Consider the following 18349-nt stretch of genomic DNA (forward strand, 5'->3'; position numbering starts at 1 on the left):
GAAATCTTAAAGCCCATCTAGAGCAACACACTTCCTCCAACAAGGAAATACTTTCTAATCCTTGCAGTTCATCAGTCCGGAACAAAGCAAATATGTGGGTCTATGGGGCATTCTCATTCAAACCAGCACAGATGTAACATCATCTCATTATTTAACCCTGGATTTCCATCCAATACTTCTCTTTCTGTCTCTGTGTGTCTCCTCTTTTCTTCTGCTAAATGCAGAACATGCTAGCCTTGAACTTGTGACAACATCCTGCCTCAGCCTCCAGAATACTGGGATTATATAAGCATGCAATGCCATAGACTCTGAGAGTTTTTGTTTTGTTTTTAGGACAAAGTCTAGTGTAGCTCCAGGCTGGCCTTGAATTCACATATAGCTAAGAGTGAATTCCTGGAAATTCCTGAACCTCCTGCCTCCACCTCCCAGGTGCTAGGATTACAATCGTGTGCTATTACACCCAGATTTTAAAGTGCTAATGTTATAATATTCTGAATTTCTAAAATTTCTCTTAAAGGTAAATAATTTTATTCACCATAGAAAAGATCAGAGAAAGATTATTAAAGTGATTCACAAATATCAATGTAATCTGGAAGAAAGAATGTACCAAGGTTTCTAGCCTGGATTCTGTTCCTGTTGTGACACAACAGAGGCATCAAGATTAGTACATGAAAGAAGCTCACAGAAAGACTGGAAATGCATCTCTACCAGGTTACATGTAAGATCAACACATGCACAAGAAAAGCTTGTGATATACAAATATGGGAGAAGGTGGTCAGAATCCCAGGGGACCGGGGCTTTTGAGCCTTGGACTTGTGCTCTGTAGCCTACTTCCATTCTCAGGACCACCATTATATTTTTTAATAATCAGTCTTCATTCCTGTAATTATCAAAGTGTACAATTCTTTGTTCCAAGACACTAGAACCAAGAAATCTCAGTGGATACACTGTTATTCATATAAACAGTGCAATACCCTCTGCCTAGAATATTTCTGCTTCCCAATTCCATTCCATTCCACCTTCGCCTGAGTAATCTCTACCCATTCTTTTATTCTCAGTATAATGCTGGTCTCTCTAGCCAGTCTCTCTTAAGTTACAGTGTACTCAAGTTGTATTATTCTTACATTATACATCCCAATATTAAGTGAGAAGTACTTTATTATATTTAAAGAACTTTCTCTCCTAACATGAGTAAGTCTTCTAAAATCAAGACCATGTGTCTCTTACAGGCTTTTGTTTTTCAGTGTCTAAACAGCAGAACAGAGAAAGTGATCTGTTAAAGAAATAAGCCCGTTAGAATTCACCCCTGCAGGCTCGTCTACCTGAGTTTAGAAAAGCCTCAGAGACTATTACTGAGCTCATGTCGAAGGACTATGGGAACTGACTCTCTGCATAACCACATTCCTTTTTGTTACTAATACTTAACATCTGCCGTGAAATTGAAGAACAGGGCAGCAGTTAGTTTCACAAAGCCTTGCCAAAGATAGTATATAAGGAAAATAAGTAGGAAAAGAAGTCTGAAACATGACACGGACACACACATAGACCCAGGAATGGCTAGCTCTCACCATGGGCACAAGCACAGAGGTACTCCAATCTCTGAAAGTGCACCTATTATAATATTATATATTATTACTATGTATAGTAATTACCATATACTATATATAAATGTGTACATATACACATGCATACCCTGGGTAGAATATGATTCTAATTTAAATGTGATAATGCAATGCACAAGGCTGTATGTAGAACCACATGTAACAGAGCACCCACAAAAAGACCAGAAAATCCACACTAAAATAACATGGAAGTGCACCTCTGTGCAGTGGGTAGGAGTTGAACAGCTCAAGTTCATCTCTGCCCTGGCCAGCTTCCTCTCTTGGAAGTGTCTCTTCTAATAAATGTCACTGCCTAAACAGCATTCTTTCTGAATTAATTCTCTCCTTTTGCTTGTCTACTTGTCTCTGTCCAATTCTTTGTCCCACAGCACAAGAACCCAGATATCAAACTATGATTCCAAAACCAAGTGGTATCAATATTATCCTTACGAAGCTGGAATGATAAAGAATATACAGGACACGGATACAATATCTGCATGACTGAATTAGAATCAGTCCTCTGTGATTATCACTAATCACAGAAGCAACGAAAACCTGAGTATTTTAAATACTTGTACTAAAACCAAACCCTTCATTTTATACATTACCTGGGCACAGTTTTCCTTAGAATCTGAACCATTTGTTTCTTGGTGCTCGCGATGGTACTCTCTTCTCCTCTCACAAACAGTGTGCTTATGTGTAGACTCTGAAAACAAGTTTTCAGTTTTGTGCCTCTCCAGACTTAATGACACCTGGTGACTCTGCAAGTGTTCCTTCCCCTCCTGCTTACTCTTTGACTTACTAGAATCCACACTAAAGATGTTTTCTTCTGCAAGCTTCTGGAGGGCACTAGAGGATTTTTTTGGAATTTTGAAGCTGATCTTCTTTCTTCCTGACTCAAGTGGTTCCTTGATTATATTGCTGAAATTATAATTCTGAGGAGGTTGGTTTTTCGTGCATTTCTCCAATTCTTCAGAACTGTCTTTATTGTTTTTTTCTTTCTTGAGCTCCTTCATCTTCTTCTGAATAAGTAAAGAAGGCCAATTCTTTTCCTTTGTCTGGTCTTCAGCTTTAGATTTCATATCTTTGGTAATTTTAATAAGACTACGGCTTTTTATTTCATAATCAAGCTTACTTCCAATATTTGTCAATTTACAATCTTTAAGTTTAGTATCTTTAGTTCCATCTGATGAACTACTGTGTAAAGTAATTTGGTTACTGTTTAAATATGATGCTACTTGGGTCGAAGAACTGAATTTTGGTCTCTTTTTAGGCATGCCAACTTCTACATTCAATCTATAAAGCAGCACAGAAACTCAGGTTAGTTATATTTGTTGAACATTCTGTGGCAATGTGTCACTACCTTAGAGTTACCTAGGCTCATTCTAAACTTCTTAGAAATGTGAGAAACAGGGCCGGAGGCTCAGTGCTTAAGAGTCTGTACTGCTCACGAAGAAGTTCTGAGTTTCATTCCCAGAACCCACATGGGTACTCATAACTGTCTGAAACTTAATGTATACATTACTTTTTATATTTATCCCCATTATTAACAAAAAATTCCTTAACTATAAACTTTGAAATTTTTATCCAAAGAATGAAGAAATTAAAGAAAACCAATTTCCCTGTATCTACTATCATTCTTTACATCTTTAATTGCAATCACATGATGGTTAATTAAAATAATTTTAGAGTCATATCTATAATTTGGAAAATTATGTATTTTCTCACAGGTAAGGTATAAAGATAATCCATATGATTTCTAAATTAGCTTCCCAAGACTCTACTAGCAATATAATAGTTATGTATCTTATTATAATTAGGTATCAAAACCAAGTCCCTAAAGTGAATAAAAATCTATACTGTGTCTGAGTGCATTTATACAACAGTATTGATGAATTTTTTACTTAACTTTTTCTTAAACTTCTAGTAATGATATTACCAGAAATATCTGTATGCAGAACAGTACTAATCAAAGTAAATACAAGGTTTTCAAAATTTAAGTATTTTGTCCTGGGCCAGCAAGGTAGCTCAGTGGGTAAGGGTACTTGCCACCACCATGTCTGACAACTTGAGTTCAATAGCTAGACAGCACATAGTGGAAAAAGACCTACTCCTCCACAAATATACCATACCCAGGCACACATACATACCCCTAACACAAAATAAATAAATATAAAAATAATTAAAATTTAAGTAAACAAATACTTAATCCTGATGTTTATCATGGTAGTTCAAGGTAAGGTAAGAAAATCTTGAGTTCAAGATCTAACCTAGGGGCTGGAAAGATGGCTCAGTGGTTAAGAGAACTGACTGCTCTTCCAGAGGTCCTGAGTTCAATTCCCAGCAACCACATGGTGGCTTACAACCATCTGTAATGGGATCTGGGATCTGATGCCCCTTTCTGGTATATCTGAAGACTCTCAGTGCACTCACATACAGAAATAAATATAAAAAGAAATCTAACCTAGGCTACATGGCAGGTTCCAAGCCAGCCTGATCTACATGGATAGCAATGGATAGCAACACCTGTTCCTCAATTCCAAGGGTGTCGATACAGCCCAGTGCTTGCCTAGTACTCGGGAGTCCAATCCCAAGTATTAAAAAAGCTTTTCTTAGTCTAATTCTGAGCCCAAACTGTAAAAAGATGTCAAGAAAAAAAGAGAATTTACCTTTTCATACTGTGTTTTCTGTTTGTATTATAGTATACAATGTCTGTATCATCTGGTTTCTGAAATTAAAAAAAATTATTTAGAAAAATATAAATTGTGTGCTGTTGTTGCAGTTATAGGGAAGAATGGAGAACATCTGTGTTTATGAATAGGCTGCTATAATAATTTACTTAATCTTTCTAATCATCTTGGAGCAGACATTATTTTCTTTATTATAGACAAAGCACCCAAAGCTTACACATTTTGGCATCTTTCTTTTTTTTTAAAGATTTTTATTTATTTATTTATTTATTTATTTATTTATTTATTATATGTATGTAGGTAAGGACACTATCATTGTCTTCAGACACACCAGAAGAAGGCATCAGATCCCATTACAGATGGTTGTGAGCCACCATGTGGTTGCTGGGAATTGAACTCAGGACCTCTGGAAGAGCAGTCAGAGCTCTTAACCGCTGAGCCATCTCTCCAGCCCCTTGGCATCTTTCTGATCATCACAGTGAAGGTTAGTGGCACTGCCATGATCTGAAACACATCTGTCTAACTCAATTCCACCATCGCATCTATGTGTTCAGAGGATCCAGATACAAAAAGTTAAAGGGGACATAAACAGTATGTACAGCTGGCCTAATTATAAGGATATAACTAAAAGTAGAAAGTAAGCAACGGGAGTGGTAGGGTGTCTAAATAAAATTAAAAAGAAAGAAAGTAGAGCAACAGTATGTGCTAAAAGCTCAAATGTCCACCATTGAAAGATGGGAGATACTCATGGGAAAATGTAAGCAAAACATATGGGAAAACTGAAAGCAGTAAGTGATATGAATTCAGCAGAAAAAAAAATCAATCAGCCCAGCTAGAGAGGGTAGTGAGAATTCTGGTTTCTTTAAAAACCCAGTTGTTATGTGATTATACTTTTGTTTTAATCCCAGGCGTGGGAGAAGAGGATGCTTTACAGAAGGTGACTATGATTTGTCTCTGGCACGAGGAGGCTGCTGGTTCCTGCTGCTGCAGTTGGTCAAGTGGATGTGAGCAAAGAAACCAGAAGATTGGACTTGCTCCCAAAGAACTCAACACCCTTAATCATCAGGAATCAGTTTAAAGAGGTCTGTACCCCCTTTCTCCCTCTACCTGGTATTGGGGGTTGGAAGGGGTTGAGGAAGAATAAAGGTCGGAAGGGTGACAGATATAAGAAGCCATTAAAGTTAAGTCCTTAAAAAAAGTGCATCTACAAGAGGGAGAGGGAATCTGTCGAGTACAATGGAGAGAGAAACAAACAGTGAGGAGGGGAGAAATTAAATAGTTAATACTGGACCAAATTTAATTTGGCAGAGGACGAATAAGACTGGGGCTGGCAGTGCATACACTCAGTATGTGGAAGGCCTCTGGTCTGATCCCCAGCACTAAAAGACTGATACAGAGAACAATAAATTGAAACAAATTTAATCACAATCATGTAGCACATTGTATTTCAATCAATGACAGACCACACATGTAATAGTGGCCCATGATGAAACTGGAAAAGAATGCATAGCTGCAAAAAGTCAGGAGAAAAGGAAACCTCAGGAAAATACAAGCAACTCCCAAGAAAAGCGGAAGTTTTTGCAGACCTCAACAAGCTACATAAAAGCTTTAAAAAACAGCCTGCAACACCAAATGGTTTCCATTAATAAAGAATGTTTATGCTGCAAGCCATATATTGTCAAATATATGATGACAAAAGAAGACAACTACAAACCCATCTCTAAAGATGATAGCCCTCAAAACCAGTCTCAGGCAAGTCTGTGGAGGTCTGTGCAAAGAAAGCACTAACATCACAAGAGACAAGAGCGCCCGCCACGTGCTGTCACACCTGCCAGATTCTGACCCTAACCTTGTGTGGAAACTGGCAATGTCTATGTCTGTGTATCTCCATGTGTGTAAGTTTTTAACCAAAAATTTTAAAGAAAAAATTTAGGTTACATAGAAAAAATTCATAGAAAAATACAAAAAAGTATTTTGTACATTTAATAATGTATCTTTTAATCTGTTATTATTGCAAATGAGTCAAAAGGCTAAGTGCTAAAGTTATAAAGTGAAAAGGCTACATTAATTTAAGGTTGATCTATTATTGGAAAAATGTTTAACTACATTTAATATAACGTAAGTACATAGAATTTTTAAACTTTAATATAGACAGTATTGCACAAGGCATTCACTTACTCACTACTTATTCATGTAGAACAAGCTCTAGTCTTACAGTGTAAAAATACCATTTTAATCTTTTGTAACCTTTTTATACTATTTCCTTCCTTCTCCTTCCTTCCTTCCTTCCTTCCTTCCTTCCTCCCTTCCTTCCTTCCTTCCTCTTTCCTTCTTTCTTTGGAAATAGGAATCTCGCTTTATACCCCAGGCTGAAGTATAGCTATAACTAACCTAGGCTAACCTCAAACTTCCAGCAACCATGCCTGCCATAGCTAAGACTGGAACTACAGGTGTGACCTAGCACTGTGGAAGTGAAGACAGTGCCTCCTGGGAACTCACTGGCCAATCAGCAACCTTAGTAAGAGACTCTGCTTCAGAAGAAGATGAGAATGACTGAGGAAGATATTCAACACCGGCTTCTTGCCTCCATGTACATATGCACACACTCATAGGAACAAAGAAGTAAAAGACTAATATATTACTTGTGGCAAATAAAAAGGAAAAACAAAACATTAGTTTTTCTATTGGTTTTCACAAATGAAGCATAATAGGAAACAATTATAGAAGAAAATACAGAAATGTTATATTATAAACCTTCTAACAATGCATTAAAACTTTACTATGTCCAAATATACTGACTGTCAAAGCCTAGTCCCAATTACTTGAAAGAGTTAAACAGAAGGACTGATTCATTCATCCAAGAGTTCAAAGCTCAGCAAAATAGTAAGAGTTAATCTCTTGAAAAAAAAAAAAACTTAAGGGTTGGGAATTTAGCTCAGAGGTAGAGTGCTTGCCTAGCAAGCACAAGGCCCTGGGTTCAGTCCCCAGCTCCAAAAAAAAAAAAAAAAGCCTTAAGAAAAATAATATTCATTGAGTTATGGTGTCTGAGCACTTACCAGTTTTCTCTTCTTGGTTGAAACAGGCTTAACATAGTGTTCTGAACTAGTAGAACCTGCTGAGATTTCTCCCTCTTTCTTGTCCTAAGAATGTCATTCAGAATAAAAAATGAATGGAAAAGCACAAAACAGAGCATGACTTAATCATGTCAGTTGACATTTTCATTTAAAAATGAGCTGAGAGCACTGAGAGACACAAACTTTAGTTAAGAAGGGAGGCTCAACTAGAAGGAAGAGTGAAGGAGAAATGATATCCCTGGGTGATTACACCAGAGGTGAGATAAGTACGGTGAGGTAAGAACATAGTGAGATGGTATTGTCTCTGTGGGATTCAGTCCATAAGACAAACCTTATGTCCCATTTTCAATGGATCTTAAATGTAAAAGGCTTAAGACAATGTTGTTTGAAGTACCTACTATTTTACTAAAGATATAGCAGACCATGAGTTGAGTCTTAAAAAAATAAAATAAAATAAACCCTAAGTTCTTACTTCCATAAAGGTTAAACCTAGTTTAGAAATATAGAAATACCTACTCAGTTTAGAATGTTAGATAATGCTATAGATGAAATAAAATAGAGAAGTTGGACAAGAAAGGTGAAGAGCTTTAAGTTGGAAGATCTGCAACTTTTAAACAAACGTATTCTTAAAAAACTCCACTGACAAGCTGAATGAAGAAGACCAAGTAAAGAAACAAGGGCTGGGAATGTAGCTCAGTTGGTAGAAGGCTTGTCTAGCATATCCAAGGCCCTGTGTGCGATCTCCAGCAACACATACACCAGGCAGAGCAGTACACATTTGTAATCCAAGCACTCAAGAAAGGAATGGTAAAGTAAAGAGAGGACAGTGGATAGCCTTCTCGGTCCCAGAAGGGGCTTTTAACATGAGGACCCACAAGAAAGCACAGAGCCAGGACACGATGTATCCTGACTCACTGTATAGGAAGGACCATATGGGCAAAGGCAGAGGCAGGGAGAAGAATTTAGAAACCAGTGGAATAACTAAGGAAATCAAGTTCTTTGCTAAGATATGGTAACAGCAAGAATGGAAGCAGTGAGACTGAATATGTTAAAGAGAAAACTGACAGAAATGATTCTGTCACATACCAAGTGTTTGCCTAAAGCAAAAGAATGGACTGTAGTTGACTACATTAGGAAAACTGAGTTTGGGTACTTGAAAGGTTATAGCTTAAAAAAATGTAAATAAAAAGGCTGGGTTAGTGGCACACCCCTTTAATTTCAGCAACTGGGAGGCAGAGGCAGGTGGATCTAGGTTCAGTCAACCTAGTGAGTTCCAGGAGAGCCAAGGCTATAGAAACACCCTGTCCAAAAATAAAAAGGGGGGGGAGGGGTAAAAAGAGGGATACGGGTAAGAGCTGTGTGTACTGATGCACACCTATAGCCCCAGCTCTTAGGCCAACTAAGACAGGAGGATAGTGAGTCTAAAGCTGGATTGTGCTGCAGTAACAATGCCCTGAAGAGCCTGCTTCAAGAAAAAAATATATGGAGGTGTTGGGAGCAGCCTCATGTTGGAAGCAGTCTTCATGTTAGATCAGAAGCAACTATACTTTAGCCTTATGTTAGATCAAAGCAGCCATAGCTAGCCTGCACCTGCAGTTCTGCTTGAACTCAATAGATAGAATAAATCTGGTGGTCAGGTCGCTTAGCACTGGTGGTCAGGTCACTAAGCAACCCACCCTACTGTTCCTCCCATTGACCAATTTACCCAGCCAATATCCTGGTCATCGAGCCAGGCTCATTCCTTTGTAGTTACCTAGCCTCTCCCCATATCCTGCTTCTACCGGTCTATCTTCTGCCTGAAGAAAATTAAAAATTGTCAGCTTGATCAGACTTGCTGTCCATTCTTCGCATCTCTTGTCCCCCATTCTCTCCTAGGTGAACCTCAGACCCTGGTCGACTGCCCTGCGGGACGGGGCATGGAGGGACCAGCAAAAGAAATCTGAGAAACAGTCACCAAGAAAAAAGAAAAACTAACAAAGCAAAGTATCTCAGAAGTCAAGTGTGAAAAGTGGGTCAAGGAAAAGGTGTAATCAACTATAGCAAACACTGCAGGGATGTCAAGGCAGACTGCTCTCCACAGTTAACAGTGGAGTTAACAGAAACCATTGCCAGTCTTGAAGAAAGCACGTACAGAGGAGTAAGAAGAAAACTACTAAGTCTCAAATCTGTGATTTGCATAATAAAAGTAAATATCTCGTGGATCTTCAATAAAGTTTCACATCTCACTGTAACATTAAGGCACATTTTTTTCCATTAAGGCACATTTTTACACATTTTTTAAAAAAAGGTATCAGATCAGCAAATTAAAATTCTTACTTCATCAAAAGTTGGTGAAGAGGTAGTCTGTTTTTTCTGAGACTTTTCTTCCTTTCCACAAGATTCTTTGATAGACATCTTTGGAAACTAAAATAAACATTCAAAACGTATTTTAATACAGTAAAAATGTATCACAAGCCATTCTTCACTTAGCTAAATAGGGCTGAAATTATTTTCATCTTCTTGATACATCCAGCACAGCATAAGCTAAACTTAGACACAGACTGCCTTAGAACCTAGGTTTGCCCTTGATGGAAACTTTAAAGGCCCTCTGCGTAGCAACCACTCCTCATCATTCTCAACATAGAGCTCTCTCACTGTTTCACTTGTCTTTACTCACATTCTCTTGCTCTTTCAGGTATCCAACAACTTTTCTGGAATGCTCCTTAAGGCAATGCCTCTATCTCTGCCTTCTCCTTTAAGCATGAGATCAGCATTTTTGGCTGCCTAAAAAATTGCTGACTTTGCCCTACCTACACCTGAAAACAGATTAATCATAATTCTTCATTTCTTAATACACTGTCACACACTATGTGATATTTCAAAGAAACTGCATACATTTTTCTATGTCCCAGTTTCATCTTCTGTAGAGATAACTTACCCTAGAACTTGTTTAAGGAAGCAAAGAGTAAAGTAGATATAAAAACTACTCTGAGGATGGTGAGATGGCTCACTAGTCAAAGTGCTTCCTGCACAGCCTGATGAGTAAGTTTCATCTCCTCATCCATGGTAGGAGTGTCCTCATCTCCACATACACTGTGACACACATGCTCCCACTCTTATGCATACACAGTAAGTAATAAAAATGTTTAAATACTTTGCACAAGGTTGTATTTAGTTGGATCTAAATAAATACCTATATTGTTGGCTTTCTACCAGACCTAGAGTTCCTTGAAAAGTGTGCTACATTAAAAACTTAGGTTTTCAGCCACAAGTTCTCAAAAAAAACTTAATAGATAAAATACGCCTATAATCCCAGCACTTCCAAGGCTACAGCAGGACATATCCTAGGGCAGACATAGCTACATAAATTCTTCAGAGTAAAACTTTATTTAAAGAACAAAGCAAAAAACTGGAGAAAATTCATGATTGACTGGGTGAATGAATGTGTGATTTCATTTTTCTCAATGTATCAACATTTTTATTCTGAGATATTTCCAATTCTTTCTTAAATCACAGGTTCTCTGTCCATTTCTTAACCCAGTTTTACTTTTCCAGCCCTGCTTTAGACCAAGTAAATACCATTCACTAGACAATAACCAAAACAAAACAAAAAAATCCAGAAAAGAAATGTAAAATGAGTATAGCCATACCTTATGGTCATAAACAGTCTCAAGCTTGTGGGCACTGGTAGTACAAAGCAGCATCCTGTGCTGGGATACAGTAGCCAAAGACTGGAAACATCACCAGGTCTGGTGGGGCAAGACAACATGGAAATAAAGTCCAAAGAATAGGTTAACAGCTGGCAGTGACAATATGAACAAACTCTATAAGCCAAGTAATTTCAATTACTCTTGGTCATTTATGATCTAAACAGGTAGAATTGTATAAAATAAGATCTCCCATCATTCAGGAGGCAGTGCAGGCTACATAGTGAGAGACCCTATCTCAAAAAAAAAAAAAAAACAAATAAACAACAACAACAACAAAAAACAAGCCAAATAAAATAAGATTTAATGAACTTGAATAAAAGAAAAATGCTAATGGGGTGGTGGTGGGGACCTTAAAACTTTAACACGTAACAGTCAACAAACTTCTAAGAACCATCTCTTAAGTACCAAAAATGTTTGCCTTCAAAAATAGTTTATGGTTAACAGCTGAATTCATGCTAAACCTCTGGCTTTTTTTTTTTTTAAAGATTTATTTATTTTATATATGTGAGTATACTGTTGCTGTCTGTAGACACAGTAGAAGAGGGCATCAGATCCCATTACAGATGATTGTGATCCACCATGTGGTTGCTGGGAATTGAACTCAAGACCTCTGGAAGAGCAGTCAGAGCTCTTAACCACTGAACCATCTCTCCAGCCCAAGCCTCTGGCTTATAATAGTCTTCTTTTCTCTTGTCTAAAGGATTTCATTCCAGCAGGGTGAAAGGCACAAGAGAAAAAACAAATAAATAAAAACATTCCAACCTGCCATGATGGTTCATGCTAATCTGTACTATCAACTACTTAAAGGCTGAGGTCAGAGAAACTGAGTCCAGGAATTCTAAGTTCTCAAAAAAAAAAAAAAAAAAAAAAAAAAAAAAAAGGAATAAAAGAACAAAAAGAAAATGCCCCGCAGACCTGCCTACAGGCCAGTCTTATGGAGGCACTTTTTCAGTTAAGATTTCCCTCTTCCCAGGTATGTCTCCAGCCTATATCAACTTGACCTAAAATTAGCAAGCACGGCATTCATGTGTGCTACAACATAGTTTACATTCATACAAGGATGAAATTCACATTTCTTTTATGCAGACTAGCAAACTAACTTAGAACTTACAGTGTGAGCAGTTCTCAAGATTCCAACTTCTTAACTGTGAGTTACAACCCTATTTTGGCAACATTAAAAAGTTTGTGAACACACAGACTAAAAAGTTGAAAATCATGTGTAATGAATCCTAGGTGTTTCTGGCCATCCTCTCTGGCACTATCTCCTGTGACTTCACTGCAGCCTTGAACACAGTATATGTGCACTTTTAATTTCACATGCCCACAAAACCCCCAGGAATGCTGGCTGAAATACCTTGACTTGTATTCATGACTACTGTATGTCATGAACTGCAGTGTTCTTACTGGACATGCAAAACTTCTCTGCTCTTATAGAAACATATTAATAACAGCTTGAGTACAGAAAACGAAGAGCTTTAAACAAAGAAGTTTAGTATCTTCCTATAGCAATTCTTCAGCACGTAAACATTTAATTACTGTATCTTTGGACTGTGTTGTCTTAGAATGTATGCGATATGCTGTTTGAGTTTCTGGTTGTACTTTTAAAAATATTTTTTAAAAATTGAATTAATTTTAGTTTGAGAGTAGAAAAAATGTCCAACAAATTCTAAAATTATTTTAGACATACTGCTGGTATATATTATTGTTTATGTGAAGCAATGTTCTCAGCATTGATGATTATAAAACCAAACTATCAATCAATCAACTCTGAAAAGTTGAAGATTTTCTTGCAGTATCAAATATTCAGATTTATCAAAGATTTACTTCATTATATAAAAATAAATAAGCACACCATCATTAGCACACAAACTTTTACCTTTAATGGTAAAATTACATATATAAAGAATTACTTTAAAATAAATTTAAGATTTTCAGAAACATTTGATTTGTATATATTTTAAATCCTTATAACCCTGGGTCCAATAAAATCATTTCAATTGAAAAGGGATCAAAGGTCGAAAAGTTCTAAAAAGTCTTGCCATAAGATGGCTCGCCCAAAACATTGTAGCCTTTGGTACCATAGCACTTATAATATCCTCCATAATAAACAGGGCTAACGTGTATAATCAAAATCACATTTTTTAAAGATTTATTTTATGAATATGAGTGCTCTGTGTATACCTGCATGCCGGAAGACGGCATTGGATCCCATTACAGATGGTTGTGAGCCACCATGTGGGTGCTAGGAATTGAACTCAGGACCTCTGGAAGAACAGCAAGTGCTCTTAACCACTGAGCCGTCTCTCCAACCCCCAAATCACATTTCTATTGCTATAATAAGAACCATGATTAAAAGCAACTTGAAGAGGAAAGGGCTTATTTCACTAACATTTACAACACAGTCACTCAAACAGCCCAGCAAACAAAACCAAGTTTCTGGCATGTGAGTAACTTTGAAGTTGACCCTTGTCAAGTCTTTACATGACAGTGGACCTTCCAGGTAGCATCAATGTATCCTCATTAAAGACCCAAAGCCTGATACACCCAAGAAGTTCATTTTTAATTCCTGATCCAGAAAAACTGTGGAAATTATCTTTATTGTAGCTTTTAGATATGAGTTAACAGCTGAACATTGGTGAACGACTTTGGTGCCAGCACTCCTAGAGGCAGAGGTAGTCAGATCTCTGAAGGCCGGCACGGGCTATAGTGTGTTTCAGGACATCCAGATCTACACTGAAAAACCTTGCCAGAAAAAAACAAAACAAAAACAAAAAACAAAAATATAAGCTAGTTTATGCAGTAATGCAACTGATGCTTAGAATACTCTTTTAAATCTTTAAACTGAAAATTCCTTCATGCTTAGAAATTCTGAACTAAAATTGCCACAGAATCCCCATGCTAACATTTAATCTGTTTTCTAGCTGATGCTAAATAAGGTTAAAATATTGAGTCAGTCAAGCACTCAAATTAATCATTTACTCTTTTTATAAATTTAAAAAAAGCACTGAGGATGTCTTTTAGTGATAAGATAGAGTGCTTGTTGTACATACCCAAAGGGGAGAGTGAGGGGTGAGGTGGTGTGTTCTATAAGTTAAAAATAACACGGGGTTGGGGATTTAGCTCAGCGGTAGAGCACTTGCCTAGCAAGCGCAAGGCTCTGAGTTCAGTCCCCAGCTCCGGAAAACAAAACAAAACAAAACAAAACAAAACAAAACAAAACAAAAAATAACACCATTTCATTTTCATATAATATTTATTTATGTGCACTGGTGTTTTGTCTGCATTCATATCTCTGGGAGGGCATCAGATCCCCTGGACCTGGAGTTACAGACGGTTTCAATCGGCCACGTGGATGCTGGGAATTGAGAGTCCTGAGCATCTCTACGGTCCTAGTTAGCATTCCTATAGATTGTAATAGGTGCTATTGTCTCACTTTTAATTGTTAAATAGTCAACTCCCCACATAGGAATACTAGTCAGGAGAGGCAATGCTTTCAAAGGCCTTTAGTTGTCTTGTGATGCCAGGCTTCCGACCTTTAAGCCTGGGCTGAGGAGCTAAGCAAATACTTTACCAGAGATAAGTACATTTGCAGCCCTTAAGGGCTTTCGAACTTGCATAAGATTGGTGGGGACAAAGTTTACGTTAAACTGGGGAAGGAAAAAACACCTTCAAACACTCCAACTAGGAAGGGCAAAGAGAGTGCAAACTTCTAGACAACATTCCAAAGTGGCAAACAATCACACACCGCCTCCTACGGTTTCCCAACGGGGGGAAAAAACCACACCTGTGAGCAAGCTTTATTAACTCGGAGTGCGAGTTTTGTAGCTGGGAACCTTCCCTCCCGCCTTTAACATTCAAGACAGTCCCAAGCAGGGCAACCTGCAAGAGAGTTCAAGTTGGGGTTGTCTTGGTTTGTTTGGTTTTTTTTTCTTTTTTTCGTCTGCTCCAATGTGCTTATTAGAAATAAAGAGAAGAACAAATAAGGCTTCGGTGATTAACAAGTCCAGGATATATCCTGAGGCGCAGAGGATTCCCTGGTCATATTCCCCGAAATTCATCAAAGTGTCCCCAAGTGTAGACCTTTGTTAGTAAAAGCCTTAAAGAAAAAAAAAATCAAAATAGCAAAAGTCTCCCACAACCACACCGCGCTTATTCTGGTAACGTTAAGGTTGTAGCAAAATTGAAAAAGTGAAGAGTGATCGGTACACAAGTGTGAGGAAAGTTGTGGAGAGCAGAGCCAGGACTCTACCACACGGGGCTGACAGAAAAGCGCTTCTGGGACTCACAAACTGCCTAGACCCACCCCCTCAGAAGCCGCCATCCTTTCCCCCACCGCCTCAGGTCCAGCTGGAGCAACCTGGCTCCCGGCCACATACTCCACAGAGCGGGCCGACCGCCGACCAGCCCACGGAGTCGTCCGGCCCAGACCTCAGCTCGCGGGTCCCGAGCCGGACCGGCGTCTGGGCACCTGAGGCCAGTAGTGAAAAGCCGTCGCCCAGCGAAACGCCCACGCGCCCCGAGTACCCTAACTTACCTGCGCCCTCGGCAGCAACAGCGACAGCGACAGCGACAGCGGCGACTCCCTAGTCCAGGCGGCTGCCAAAAGCGCCTTCCCACAGCCCGCTGCACACTGGGAAATGTAGTTCTGTACTCCGACCCCCAGCCAGGCGCCGAACGCTCCAGGCAATTCTAGAGTTCTCTGAGCTCTCTGTGTGTTTCCTCCAAGGACCGGAACTGAGCACCGCCCAGGGGGCGCGATGGCTCCTGGGTATTGTAGTCTTATCTCGGTTCGGTGGCGGCCACTGATGCAGAGACGTACAGAGGAAACGGAACTCTTTCTCCTCATTGGACACTGTCCGCGACACGCTTCTGCGCAGTCTGTGTTGGCTTCGTAACGCCTCGGGGAAGGGGAAGCCGGCGAAGGCTCGAACCGCTGCCTCTGGCTTTCAGTTTTTCGGCTCGCAGGGTTGGGTCACTGACGCTTCGCCGTTTGTCTGTGGCTCGCGTACAGCCTTCCCAATTGCTTCCCCGCCCTTGGATCCAGCCCTGTGTGCATTAACGTCTATTATCCCACTCCGCCGCGAGTCCCCTCCGCGTCCCCTGGCACGGAGGCCGTAACTATGGAGAATATGGCGGAGGAGGAGCTGCTACCCCAGGAGAAGGAGGAGGCCCAGGTCAGGGTCCCGACCCCGGATTCGGCTCCGGTCCCAGCTCCGGCCGCAGATACGGCTCTGGACTCGGCTCCGACGCCGGACTCGGCTCCAGCCCCAGCCCTTGCCCCGGCCCCGGCTCCAGCCCTGTCCCCGTCCCTAGCCTCTGTCCCCGAGGAGGCTGAAAGCAGTAAGTGCAGACGGCCTGATCTCTCTGCCGCAGAAAAGCGAAAAACCATGCTTCGCTGGGGAATAGGGGAGGCCCTTCTCCAAGGTGGTTTTTAATGTGGAAAGGCAGATTTAGAGAAATGGGAGGAGGAGGAACCAGAACGGCAGGTAAGAGTAAAAGGAGTATAGAATGGAAAGGGATACTTCCATAAACCTCGAGGACATCATCGTGAAGGATATGTGAAGGCCAGGCGTGAGGCAGATAAAAATAAACAATGAAATTAGTGGCTGTGTCCGTTAGTGTCTTTAGTAGTTTCCATCTCAACCCAGGCTACAGTAGTTAAAAAAACTTTCCACTGTGTTACAGTAATGGAGGTGCTAAGGTCATTTAGAAACAACCAATTTGTCAGTCAGTACTTACACACACTGGTGGATTTGTCATATTTCTGTATTATATTTTACTCCCAAGAATAGGAAACCCATGTCTTGTATGGAGAGGAATATGCTAAATACCAATTGAGCTTTGTACTTCATTCCAAAGGAAGACGATCGTAAAAGCTTAATAGCCCATGTTTTTATTCTCTGAATGTGTTTATACGAGTTCTGAGGGGTATGGTTTATTGGTTCACATAGGAAACATAAGACTGATAATTATTAGCACTTTAAGTATCTTCTAACACTTTGTACAGTGGGCCTAAGAAAAATTCAACAAGTTCTTTCAACAAATCTGTAGTCCATTAATTAATTGATCTTTAGACTCCTTCTGAATTATCACTTATGAGAAATTAATTCATATTTCTAAGCCAACTTGGGGTTAAATGTACATAAAAACAGTCATAGTCTAAGAGAATTATTTTGTGGTTCTAAAACCACATTGAAGAGTAGCAGGACTGATCACAAGGACAGAAGTCAGCCAGGAGGGTTCCTCATCATTTGGGGTCACAGCTCTTAGTGCAAAACAAGGCCTTTTCTCTCTCTATTTACCTACAACCTTGATGGGTATGGACTGTTAAGGGAGTAACTACTGCCCTCCTGATTATGTTAAATCAGAAGCAGTTCAGCAGTTTGGGGAATGCTTCTTCACCTCCTTACTACTTTAATACTTTAAGATGTCCAATGGGGCATAGTGGCCCCACATGGTATGTATGCCTGTAATCCAGAGACTCAAGCAGGAGGGCTGGTAACTTAGAGATCAGTCTGGACTACCTAGGGAGACGGTATCCTAAGTGTTAGAGGAAGGGGGTTGGAACCATCTGCATATATATGCTAAAACTTACAAACGTGTAGTGTGAAGAACGTGTGCTGTTTAAACACACCCTCAGCACTTGAAAATGTTAGTCCTTTGAAGTCAGTCATAGCAAGCCGTGCAAGAGGAAGATGGTGACTCTCTGATCTAGAGTTGAAAATTGAGGAAAAAGTAACAGAAGTTGTGAAAGACCTTCCTAGTATATCGGGTTCATCTGATTTAACAACAAGTTTGCCTTCATGATTATCACTACGTTATTAAAAAGAAAGCGAAGAACAAGTTGACTGTTCAAGTACGGAATGATATTACCATGTTGAACCAGAAAGGATTTCACAGATACAAAAAAGAATTTTCAGACAGGTTTTAAAGTTTCCCTTCAATAGTGGACTAGATGGTTTTCAGTCTTCCTTTTCTAACTGAATAGGATCCTCCTCTTATATTGTGCTGCCTAACAGAATAATTCAGTATGTAAACCTTTCTGCAGCGTTATAGACCCTGTTGCACATACACACACGTCTGATCTACGGAACAGAACCTTTTGAGATGTCAAATGTGGTAGTTTAGTTTGTATAAATGAATTCTCTTTTGATCATTACTGTCAGCTAAAAACCTAGAAGATAGTTTGGGGGATTTTTTGCCTATACTTTATTCTAAGTTTGCAAACAAGGCTTAGTATATGAAGTTAATCAAGCAAGCATAGCGGCTCAGACCTGTAATCCCAGCATTTGACA

At 39.4% G+C, this 18349-nt stretch overlaps 2 protein-coding genes across 5 annotated transcripts in view; one reads left to right on the forward strand and one right to left on the reverse strand.

The window, feature by feature from the left end:
• Swt1 (SWT1 RNA endoribonuclease homolog) overlaps positions 1-15741 on the reverse strand; it is a 58896-nt gene extending 43155 nt beyond the window's left edge. Inside the window, exons 1-6 of one of the 2 annotated variants that reach the window (XM_032914811.1) lie at positions 15589-15739; positions 10995-11093; positions 9682-9768; positions 7348-7431; positions 4271-4329; positions 2210-2897 (exon numbers count right to left, since the gene is read on the reverse strand). In XM_032914811.1, the coding sequence (XP_032770702.1) occupies positions 2210-2897; positions 4271-4329; positions 7348-7431; positions 9682-9768; positions 10995-11048 (972 nt within the window). In that variant the 5' untranslated portion in view covers positions 11049-11093; positions 15589-15739. Of the gene's footprint in view, positions 1-2209; positions 2898-4270; positions 4330-7347; positions 7432-9681; positions 9769-10994; positions 11094-15588 lie in introns of both variants that reach the window. The other variant, XM_032914812.1, reaches the window with a different exon arrangement.
• Positions 15742-15925: 184 nt separating this feature from the next.
• Trmt1l (tRNA methyltransferase 1 like) overlaps positions 15926-18349 on the forward strand; it is a 31561-nt gene continuing 29137 nt past the window's right edge. For 2 of the 3 annotated variants that reach the window (XM_032914865.1, XM_032914866.1), the window contains exon 1: positions 15927-16394. In XM_032914865.1, the coding sequence (XP_032770756.1) occupies positions 16175-16394 (220 nt within the window). In that variant the 5' untranslated portion in view covers positions 15927-16174. Of the gene's footprint in view, positions 16395-18349 lie in introns of all 3 variants that reach the window. The other variant, XM_032914867.1, reaches the window with a different exon arrangement.

Source organism: Rattus rattus, chromosome 10 (assembly GCF_011064425.1).
Source record: "Rattus rattus isolate New Zealand chromosome 10, Rrattus_CSIRO_v1, whole genome shotgun sequence".
NCBI lineage: Eukaryota > Metazoa > Chordata > Mammalia > Rodentia > Muridae > Rattus > Rattus rattus.